The sequence below is a fragment of the Dicentrarchus labrax genome, unplaced genomic scaffold (assembly GCF_905237075.1).
Source record: "Dicentrarchus labrax unplaced genomic scaffold, dlabrax2021, whole genome shotgun sequence".
In the NCBI taxonomy this organism is placed as follows: Eukaryota; Metazoa; Chordata; class Actinopteri; family Moronidae; genus Dicentrarchus; species Dicentrarchus labrax.
The window spans coordinates 21922963-21934535 of record NW_026136705.1 but is presented as its reverse complement, the minus strand read 5'-3'; the positions used below and the strand labels follow the sequence as shown (position 1 = coordinate 21934535).

Here is an 11573-nt window from a genome sequence, read left to right as displayed (position 1 = left end):
GTATCATCTGTCACAACTTTATGGATAAAGGAAGTAGACAGCAGCAACTTCAATGAAACTGGTGCAAATGTGTTATTCTTAAAGGACATTAGATACGTTAACTTGGCTGACATCTTTACATCATCGTTTCCTATGTAATGCTGTCAAGTGTTGGACAAACTCAAAAAAAGTCTGTGTAAGAAGATTCTTGGTCCAGCTTCTTTGAGTAGATATTTTCTGAAATAAATCACAGTTTTATTAAGGTTACTCTATATTTTATTCAGACAAAAAAAATTTCGGCTGCCTGGGTTAAGACTAAATGAAACACTGTATTTGTTCATTTAAATTTTTGTTTTGCTCTAATTAAAAGCTATTGTAGAAAATGTGTGTTTGGAAAAGTAATGTATCAAAAAAGGTGTGGGATTAGAATTGAGACTAAGCTAATTGTTTTCAATATACTGATTTTTACTATCCCTAAAATAATGTACAATTTCTTATTAATTCATTTTTCAGATATAATTAATTTGCGTGACATTTTCTTTATTTAATGATGGAGGATTTGCTGTGACGTTTACTGTCATAACCCATGTACAGCCCCTGCAGCTGGCTAAACACATGCTTGCAGCAACTGTGTGGTTTCTTAGATTTACGTATTTTATTCATGATTTATTTTTACTGGCATTTGACAAGAACCTCACGTGGAAAGATAATAAACATCAGATTAAAACTCTGAAGATTTTTGAAGCCCTCAGTGCCAGCTTGAGCAAAACACCAATTAACCAAAAGCAATGCCGCCATCTTGTGGCCAAACATTGTCATTTCTAATGCTTGTGTCATAAGGAGGAATGTGTCTCTGGTAAACACCTGTAAGAGTGTAATTTATTAATAAAAACACAGATGTTCATAAGCAATGCCACAAACACGAATACACATGCAGCAAGCTGATTAGCAACAGATGTATTGACACATAACATGTTCCTTTAATCATGTATGTACAGATATAAACTTTTATATACATTTGTTTTAGGAAGAACACTAATCATAGTAACAGTCATAGTACAGTAAATAAAACATACAATAATTTTTTATGGATAATAATTCAGACAGTATTTATACATTTAAAAACACTAATACAATATGTATTACTTTGTGAAAAGGTCTATCACATTACCTTTTTCCTCCATCACTATGTATGTATAAATTATTATTTTGAAGACATCCATTACAATGATCAGTTGTTACATTTTATTAGCAATAAATCTTTAAAAATAAATATTCACAATAGTAATTTAAAGTTACAGTAACATGTGTTGTAGTCATAGGTGTAGAGAAAGATTGGTGTGGCTGTGAAGCTGAGCCCTTTTTTACTTTTTCAATGCATGTTTGGTGTAACCAAGATGTTAAACCTTCTCTGGTTCTTCATTTTCAACTCAATAATAACTTCACTGATTACTGAAAGAACATTTTCACATCTGCCTTAAAGACTTTCAGCTGACCTGGGCACATGATAACAACAGCCTACAATAATATGATTTAATTATACAAACATACAAATGTTCTGTTGACACAACTAATGCTGTCATACCTATTATGTTTATTGTTATAAATGAATTGATATTTGGAGTTTTTTTTAGGTTTATTTGGCATTTTAATCTTGTTCAGTACTTTGGTCAACTGTGTTTGTTTTAAATGTACATATACTGTGTGTATATATAAATATATATATAAAAATTTACCTTGACCTTGACCATAAACAAGGGTGCTGTTTTCAAAAGCCTGATTTAGATTTTGTCAGATTAACTTTGTCCAATGATCTTGAAACGTTTTGAAACCTTTTTTTGGGGGCAGAATTTGTCTGTTGACCTTCCACATAGAACACAAATGGTTACAGAAACAGGCTTCAAACAGACTTTAGCAGATTAAAAGTAGTTACTTGTAAGATTGTCAGTCATTCAGAAGTCAGCAAACATCCACCCTACTGAAGTACAGTTGGGCAATGCACTGAAATAATTATATAAATACACTATTATTCCCTTTGCTGTAGACTTTGTTTGCTTGCGTTTGAATTCAACACCAGACGGTCTGCTTTCTTATTTTTACTGCCTTGTTGGTTTCCTTTGTGCCAGACATGATCAATTATAAAACTATTTCTGTGTAAAAGCTGTCTTCCAGCAGTGGTATTTCATACCAGGGTTCAAAGTGAACACCCATTTATCAAGACTGACATGCACTGATACCGCACACATTTTTTGTCTGCAGTGATAAGCTGTGTATGTGCTTGTACCGAGAAAGCACTCATGATCATATACAGTATAAGCTGCTTTGCTCAATCGCATATTCCCTGCATAAAGTAGGGGAATAAACAAACATTTAGGTTATTAACATGAAAATAGGGCTTGAACTAACTGTCAGAATAGTATTATGCGTTTACCCCGGGCTTTTGTACTGATTTTAAGTGACCTTTCAATAGGATACTTTGCCCAGCGTAATATTGCACTTTTACTGTGCATTTAAAGACTTCAGTGAGCGTGTCCATGGTTCCTGGTGCCGTCTTGCATTACATGTTGCCTGCAGGCCTTGGCAGAAAAAAGATGGCCTTCTGACCGTGGTGGGTGTCTGGTCCTGCTTTGGGTTGGCCATTCCTCTTCAGCCCAACATACCAGTTGTACTTCTGAGAGCAATATGTGTTGTAGTGGTTTTCTTCATACTTCTCCAGGAAGTAACACTCATCGCTCAGTGCTTGCTGAGGCAAGAAAATGAAAAGGGGGGAGAAGATCAGAGAAAGGTTTGTTCTAATTCTTCTTGTAAATTCATTGTGTGGATATACACACACAGCACACAGCAACAGAGCAGTACAGAGTAAAACATTGCGTAAAGTGCCAATTTATAGAAACAAGATTCTACATGACAAATCCTTAACGGCTTATGTTACTCATCTGTTATATGTCCCATTTACTGATTATGAAAAAAACCCTTTCCAGTGATTTTCCAGTGTTTTGGAGTAGTGGAAATAACCTAGGCTACTTAAGAACAGTAGGAATTAGTGAGTTTAAACTTATACTGACAAGTTAATAAGTATTATGCGATGTGATGAAAGTAACGCTAATGGAACAGCTCCTAAAACTATTGGGTAAGAGTTAGAAAGAGAAATGGGATTTTATCATATTACATCTAGCAACGTTCATGCTATAGTTTTCCATCTTTCCACCCAAGATTAGGTTTACTTCATGGCAGCAGTTATTTTGTGACAAATTCCAAAAAGTAAAAACTCACTGATCCATAGAGACGTCCATTTTTGTTCATAGCCAGGTACCTTCCTGTCATCTCACCCTTGATGACCACCACTCCTACGCTCACAGCTTTCAGCCTCAGCACGTCTGCAACACAAACATTTGACACCGCTCAATATAGCTTTTTTTGTTGCCTTTCCAAAGATAAAGTGGAAGATAAACTTACTTAAACACAATGTGACCGTCGTTGTTCTACTGAAATAAATATTTCCCCAGTATTTTTCAGGGAACATAACAGCCTGTCGTCTAAATGTGGACACAGGGTAAGTACTTATGGTAACAGATCCAAATTACTGAGCAACTTTACTGGAACTGATTACATACCTGAACAGTTTGTCCAAGTAATTATTAACTCATTCACTCATATTCTTCCTTTCTTAAAGTTTAGTTATCAGTTTCCCCAAGATAACATCTTAAATGTATCTCTTATGTTTTTGTTTATCATTATTTTAACAGCTAGAAAAATCAATCACACATCCAACAGAAAGAAAAAAACAATTCCATTCTCACCATAAGGGTCATTTTCCTGCCTGCCTCCACTCACAGTTCCATCTGGTAAAATCCTCAGGTGATATCCTCCGTTCTGGCTGTACAGTCTGGTCAGTGTCCGGTTCTCCTGCCTGGACAGATCCAGAGATGCAGGCCCAAATGGCAGCACTGTAACGTCTCCCTCAGACATCCTAAAGAGACTTTGAGGCTTGGATGAAGCAGAGTGATGTCCCTGTGTCTGCAACGACAGAGCAGATCCACCGTGTTCACTGTTCATGTCACCTGGACTGTGTCTGAGACACGAGAGAAAACAGGAAGGGAAGGACAACGCCGCCTTCATGATGATTACTGGAAATGCTCCCCTCCCCAGCCTTCTTCAATCACTAACTTTCTCCCTCTCTCTGTGTCTCTGTTTCCCTCTGTCAACCTTTTATGGGATTCTATTTTTTAAAAAGTGATGAAACCGGCCAGGTAATGAGATCTGGATGGAGGCCAGTCAGAGCTGCTAAACGTCTAAACTCCTAGTGAACATCACATAGATTCTTTCTTTCTTTGGGAAAATAATTTCCAGATGGCAGTGATGTAACATTCACCTGAAAGCCGTGCTAGGCCAGACAACAAAATAAACAACATGTGGACACAACGAAGGACAGAGAAAGTCTGCAGTGATGGTATTACTCCCTGCTGGAAGTGTTGCAAGTGCCAGCAATAGTCTAGCAAGTATATGCAACAGTTTAACACATTACAAAGTGAAATACAAGAGCCTTTATGCTCACACTGTTTGACGCAAAAACGTTTTACATTAACACCCTGAATTCAGTTGACTTTAGCCGACTACATTTAACAGGCAAATAAATCTCCAGCAGCCACTTGAAATCTTTCCGCTTGTGGAACTAGAATCCGTCCAGCCCCTGTCTCTCTTACCCTTGGACTGTCTGCTTCCTCATAAGCTTATCCAAAAAACAATCAAGCCCAGTTTAAAGCCACAATGTCAGTGTAAACTCAATATCCTGGAGGGTAAAGGTCCCAGAGCAACAGCGGCTGTCATAAAGTCTGTCAAATGTTAAGGAGCAAGGGAAGCAGTGAAGGACCTGGCCAGCAGCAGTACTATACAATTCTGGTCTTTGTTATCATTTGTAGCCAGAGGTAGAGTATAACTGCAAAAGAGCCAGGCTAACCCACATCTGGAAATATCTAGGAAAGGCATAAGAAACAGAGGGAGGGAGAGGGGAATGAGAGAGGGAGAAGGAAAGCGAAAGACAGAGCAGTGCAAAGCCACAAGAGGAATGTAAGGCCTACCCACTCAAAGTTGTTTTTTTTTTCTTTTTCTAAGAACAGGACCTGTGGAAGAATGTTGTCCTACTGGATATGAGAGATTAGTTAGAGCCAGACTGATCCACAGGGACCTTCAGAGGGAGCTGCTGATGGGCAATGACGTCAAAAGTCCAATCGCTGACTGAGTCAGAGTGCAGATGCGTGGGAGGAGAGATTGCACCTGTGTGCATGTTTGGATCAGGGGGAAAATAGTGGAAAGGGGACGACGTTTTGGATTAAAGTGTGATTAAAGAGTAAAGTTATGATGGGAATAAAATATTGTTGATTCATAGATGTCTCATTAGAAGTTATGAGGATATCACAAAAACATACAATACAAATGCACACAAGCCAGACCACCTAAATTAATACAGATCAGTATCAACTTGCTTTGCTGTTATCAAAGATTTGTCAATGAATCAGCACATGTGATTACTAGCCAACTGCATTCCCACACAACAGGCAAAGCTCTCTCTAATCTAGTGAATCAGTCACATACCTGTGAGAAAGTGGCAGTGCCTCTGATGAGCCAGCATGTCCTCCTCTTTTCCTCTTTTTTTACTGTTTCTGCGTGCCAAAACTTTCTTCCTTGTTTCTCCACCAGAGAAATGGCTGGACTTTAAAGACTTCAGTGTGTATGTCTGTATTTGTACCCTCTCTACCACCCCCCTCCTCACCTCACCACCCTTCTAAAAACGTCAGAGGGCTCATTTTAACAGGCAAACGTCAGGACTAAAATTATCAGGGTATGAGGGAGAGAGAGAGAGAGAGAGAGAGAGAGAGAGAGAGAGAGAGAGAGAGAGAGAGAGAGAGAGAGAGTGACGCAAGTGTCCTGGCCGTGGGATCCAAAGCTGGAAATAAGCATGGCTGCCTGTCTGGCTAAGCGCTGATACATTCTTATAGCGGTGTCCTCCTGGAGACACTGGTGAGCAACACAATATAAACATTTATAAAAGACACAAAGGAGGGTGACTTCAGTTCCCAGAAATCATCTTACATAATGCCTCAGCCTGGTCACATTACAGGATCACAGGACTTGCTTCAGACTGCTGCAAAGTTAAAATATGTAAACAATAAAATTCAAAGATAAAATATAAAAATACACTTGATAATAAATAATCTTAACCTTAATAAATAAGAAGTACAGTCATAAGGCATGAGATCAGGGGAAGATGTGATGTGATTTTAGATGAAAATCTTGTGTGTCACTCCACCTCTCAGATTACAGAGTGAACAAATGTTGCAGGACTCGCCAAAAGAATTTAATCTATGTTGTGATAACTTAACAAGGGAATGCAGTGAATTGAAAAATATATATTTTGACATGTGCTGTGGGGTATTAATATTTCTGAAACCGGCGGAAATTACTTTGAAGAACACAGCCATCTCAGTATTTATTTGGCACACTATTTGTCTTGCACTTGCATGGCAATAAACAGCAGTAGTGTGCAGGTTGGGTGAATTATTCACAGTAGTTGCCTCATCTCTGTCTTCATCTAATGGATACTTCAAGCTCTTCTCCATAATTCATCCCCAAAAAGAAAAACTGCCTTCTTAAGTTGTATGATCTTGAGATATAAGACTTTGCAGAGAATGTGCAGCAAAAAAGAAGGACTACACTGCCCAAAAAAGTGGAGTGTCTGACCTACTTTATCTCAACTGTTCAGTCTGAGCTTCTCAGGCTTTTTTTTAAAAGCTGCTTTACCTCTATTCAACAGGAGATGGCAGAATATGTCTATTTTCTGCCTACTGTAGGTAAACATGTACAATTCTAATCACACTTTAGTTGGCTAAAGTTCTCATTGCAGCACAATATGTTAAAATGATCTGTTTTCCTTTTACCATTGTTAGGGAGCTGTGAGACACCCACTCACTAATCAGATGAAAAACACATTTACAGTATACTGCATACACACTCAGACAACAATTATGTTGTGCTGGTGATGTTTGAACCCAGTTTGTTTGATTTTTCAGTGCTTGACATGGCATCACCTTATGAAAAATGATCCAGTATGTGTGGAGTGTAGGAACATTAGGATTCAAGTGGAGTTGTGTTTGGATCCACCTGGAGAATTTAAGTTAAAGATCAACTCTCCTTTTAGCTCTGTTTTGCTTTCCAAACTTCCAGGGGGAAATATCTCTCTTTAAAGGTCCAGTGTGTAACATTTAGGAAGATCTATTGGCAGAAATGGAATATTATATTCATAGGTATGTTTTCATTAGTGTACAACCACCTGAATATAGGAATCGTTGTGTTTTCATTACCTCTGAATGAGTCGTTCTTATCTACATATGCTGAGTGTCGAGTCCACCATGCTTCTACAGTAGCCCGAGAGGACAAACCAAACACTGGCTGCAGATACCAGCAGTGTTCAGTTATTTGCAATCTGGAACTTCACCACTAGATGCCACTAAATTACACACTGGTCCTTCAACTGTGTGCTTTTACATGCCTCTTGGTGCATGGAGTGCTGTTTAGAGGTGAAAGCACCCCGAAGCACCTTGACAAGCTGCCCGCGTCCTTTAGGTGCCCATGTTAAAGGTCCAGTGTGTAACATTTAGGAAGCTGTTTTGGCAGAAATGTAGTATAATATTAATAGGTATGTTTTCATTAGTGTATAATACAGTGTATAATACAATATAGGAATTGTTGTTTCTGTTATCTTATAATGAGCTGTATATATCTACAGGTGCAGCAGGTCACCTTTCATGGGGTCCGCCATGTTAAACTGCCATGACAGTAGCCCAGAAGGGACAAACCAAACACTGGCTCTAGATAGGGGTGTTGCCAATTTTTGCACATTTCATAGCCACCGGGGTGCACGCTCTACTATGTGAGAAGAATCAGCTTGTTGACCTACACAGATTAATGGGCTTCGGATACCAACAGCCAGCCTATTCATTTTGAAAGAGACACGGCAAATTAGGACACTTCAACACTCGACTGACTAATGGTCCAACTTCGTCTCTCAAACACTCTGTCACAAGGTCACAGTCAGACATACACAAAATCAACATTAGTGAATATTTGTCTCCCGTTCACTTCTGTTCTGTGTGAGTGAAGGGGCGAATAAAACAGTCACATCCAATGGCAAAGCAAATCTGCATCTCTACCTTGCGTGGACCTAGTAAACGTTGACCGGCAAAGTAACAAACCTCAACCAATAGAAATTATGTATGTGTGGTTTACCCCTACAAAGCTGCCAATTGTTTTCTGTGTGCTGCACATCCTGTACTGCACACATTGTGTCTGAATAAAGCAGTTCCACCTTAAAAATCTGTGTTTAACAGATGCAGCAAGCGAAGTTGCTGTTAATGTTAGCTCAGCTTGTTCCTCTGATAACTTATGATGTATGATGACTTAAATCTTCATTGGGTTAAAATGTATAGTTAAAAACAACCAAAGGAGATATGAAGTCATTGACAGGCAACCAGTGAAACGAATCATTACCTGAGTAAAACTACGGATTTCTCTGGGTTTGAACATTGTTGGAAACATTTGGGATAATGTAAGTACACAAATTGACAAAATATCTTACATAGGTCTAGTATGTATAGATATTTTAATGCAGAAATGTTACAAATTATATCTTTAAAGCTGCAGATCTGTATTTTAAATTCTTGTGAGATTCTCAAGGTTTCCAAGGTAAATATTGGACTGAATCCCAAGTAAATGTGTACAAAATGATCAAATATGTATCCATGTTTCCTAATTTGATATAGTGATAGATTTATAAATACCTTTGATAGTACACTGGAACAAACATAGAATATAGTTAGCTATAGCTATAGTAAATGTGAGATTGTTCTACAATGTGGATTTTTTTTCAAACCTTAAGGTGATCTAAGTTGAAAATTAGGGAGGATATTGTTGTGAAGGGCAGAAGAACACAGCTTATGAGCGGAAATTTGTTTCATGCTTATAAAGAGGAAATGGAAACATTGCATGAACATATTTTTAGCCATCGGGTCAATAATTACATTACTGTTTTCTCAACAGGAAGCTTTCTCTGGGAGAGGTTGATGCTAAGGATGAAATTAGAGAGGGACAAGAAAAAAATCTAATTAACAGTATCTTGATGGCCATAAAGCATCTGAGTACTGGTACTGCCAGCCGCCACCTTTAAATAAATTTAGTGATACTAGTGTGAATGGAAATTCTTTTGTTTACTGAACCCCCTCTCCACAGAGAAGTCCGAGGTTGACGTCATTTAAAGAAAACTGCTAAAATTATATTTTAATCAGTACATTAAAGTTAGTGCTGAACAATCAGCACAGTACATGAGCTCATACAGGGACTAATAGTGTGTGATGTCTATGTATGTTGACGTAAAACTGATTTGATTTTTGAGAAAACATGGTTTAAGAAAAATAGGGGAAAAGAGCATCTTTTCCAGACACAAGTTACAACAAGTTATGTTAATTCAGCATGCCAAAGGACAACCTGTTTTCTTATAAATGCATCATATCATTTGATTACATTGTTTGAATGTAATCAGTGATTCTGTAAGACCAACCATCACTTTTTAATATGTGTTTTCATTCACAATCCAAGCCAACCTTAAAGCTGACAGATCATGCAGCAGTCTGCATGCATTTGCAATGTGTCTGACTAAACTGGTTAATTCTGGTTCTTAAACTAGCCTCCTGCATCTAAGCCTTCATAATCAAACAACAGGCTATGACTTCCTGTAAGAGGCTATCTCTGCACACCACATTGTGACAGATGGAGAAATGAGCAAGCGACCAGACGCTGTGCTCTGCATTGGCAGAGGAAGTAACGCGCCTAAATCTGAGCTGTTTTCACACATTAACCACACACATAAACTGTGCATGTGTCACCGGCATGCATGACATGTTAAAAATAATAGTCATTTTTATGGTATAGAAGCAGTGGCAGTGACTACAATATACAGTCAATATAATATAAATTAGTGTAAAGCAGATTTGGTAGGCTTTCAGGATATTTGTCTGAATAACAGGTTTGTGTTCTTGGAGAATTTAAAGGAAAAATACTTTTTTTGTGGCTTTCTTCGGCCATCACAAGTCAAATAGTGTTTTTTTCTCAAGTAGAATATGAGCCACAATAATTTTAGAGTGAAAGATGTGAGAAGAAATAAATATCTGTTGCGTTGCAGCATTGTGCCAACAGAGGGCGCCAGAGAATGATGGAGGCTTTAATCCAGAGCAGATACCCCTCTACAGAAATTCCCTGCTCTAGCTGAAATGACATCAGCGTCTCCTCCCACTAACCAGCCTCCCAGGCAGCCATCCATGCTCCCAGCCCCCTGCATGCAAAGATTGTCTATGCTCTGGAAGATGTAATACTCAACAGACACACACTGACCTTGACTCACTTTTTAACTGTTCAACTACTGAATGGGGATTCCCATCTTAAAATGTTAATAATTGTTTCCCCCTAGTTATAAGATCATTTAAATTCATGAAAATGACATTAAATTCTTTAACTGGGTATGTTAGCTACACTGACATGTAGTGCATGTACCAGTGACAGCAGGTGACCACCATTCATCTGTTGTTCATATTATTGGTCATATTTTCTGAATTGACAAACTCATTAGGAACACCTGAATGCACCAGACTTATGTACAATATATTCAGGGAATTTCTGAGAGCTGTAAACTTGTCTGATGAATTGTCTGATGTGTTGTCTAATAAATTTGCACAAAATGGTGGCCTAGAGATCTATTATGCATATATGTATTGCAACATATCACATAATGGTCTTCAGTCAGGTATGAGACATGAAGCCATGATTTTTGTCTTTAGCCATGCTAGCAACTAAATATCCTAACAGCTATTGGATTTCCATAAATCTTCTTTTTTTTCTTTTACAGTCATTCATGGTCTCCAGAGGATGAATCCCTCTGATTTTTCCTGTAGTACCACTAGGAGATTTATATTTTTGGTTTTGAATATCTTATAAATTGCAGTGGATTTGCACCTATTCAAGGTCAGTAGAGGAGAAATTCCAATGACTTTGTTGATTGCATGGCTTTCCATGAAATCTCACATCTATAGGTCAAAATCTAAATTTTTCCAATCCAGTTCATGACCAAATACCACAAACTAGTGACATTTCTGTCATCCTCAGCGGTAAGGTGCTATGTGCTAAGTAGTAAAATGTCAAATGCTAACAGGCTAATATGACCTGCTTGTTAGAAAAGTCTTTTTTTTATAGTTTTACTGTCTGTCTCCAGTGTGTACTCAATGCTCAGATATACTGAAAATAGGCTTACTCAAAATATACTTAATGTACCAACACTAGAAGTAGGCCTACTCTTTATCCTACTCTTTATGCACAATGGCCCAATATGGATTATAACTAGTGATAGATTAATGTGTACCTTGCTTTAATGTTGCAACTGGAAAAGTTATTAAAGCAATTTTAACTACTTCATATAAGCTACTGCTTAACCTATGATAATAGTTTTTATTTTTATTTTGTATCATCAATATAAATATGCAATGTAAGTAAGG

General features: G+C 37.8%; 2 protein-coding genes across 4 annotated transcripts in view; one reads left to right on the top strand and one right to left on the bottom strand.

The window, feature by feature from the left end:
• Window positions 1-831: 831 nt before the first annotated feature.
• On the bottom strand, window positions 832-5786 carry LOC127364537 (putative fibroblast growth factor 1). Of its 3 annotated transcripts, none has more exons than XM_051402163.1 (4): window positions 5572-5786; window positions 3780-4051; window positions 3253-3356; window positions 832-2722 (listed from the first exon to the last, which is right to left on the bottom strand). In XM_051402163.1, exons 2-4 carry the CDS (start codon window positions 4033-4035, stop codon window positions 2537-2539), a joined length of 546 nt encoding a protein of 181 aa, XP_051258123.1. In that variant the 5' UTR covers window positions 4036-4051; window positions 5572-5786; the 3' UTR covers window positions 832-2536. The 3 variants fall into 3 exon arrangements, with proteins under 3 accessions (XP_051258123.1, XP_051258122.1, XP_051258121.1); XM_051402162.1 differs by lacking the exon at window positions 5572-5786 and adding an exon at window positions 4683-5006; XM_051402161.1 differs by lacking the exon at window positions 5572-5786 and having other exon boundaries at window positions 3780-4661.
• Window positions 5787-8388: 2602 nt separating this feature from the next.
• LOC127364657 (rho GTPase-activating protein 26) overlaps window positions 8389-11573 on the top strand; it is a 91822-nt gene continuing 88637 nt past the window's right edge. Inside the window, exons 1-2 of the mRNA XM_051402343.1 lie at window positions 8389-8581; window positions 10211-10393. The gene's annotated coding sequence lies outside the window, so the exon portion shown is untranslated. The remainder of the gene's footprint in view (window positions 8582-10210; window positions 10394-11573) is intronic.

What these genes read in the sequence shown, in the direction of transcription:
- LOC127364537 (XM_051402161.1), bottom strand. Translation starts at nt 4,098, where the DNA reads ATGAAGGCGGCGTTGTCCTTCCCTTCCTGTTTTCTCTCGTGTCTCAGA. An exon ending in GCAGGAAAATGACCCTTATG is followed by an intron (nt 3,357 to 3,779) that starts GTGAGAATGGAA and finishes TTTGTGTTGCAG; the next exon opens with ACGTGCTGAGGCTGAAAGCT. An exon ending in ATGGACGTCTCTATGGATCA is followed by an intron (nt 2,723 to 3,252) that starts GTGAGTTTTTAC and finishes TTCTTGCCTCAG; the next exon opens with CAAGCACTGAGCGATGAGTG.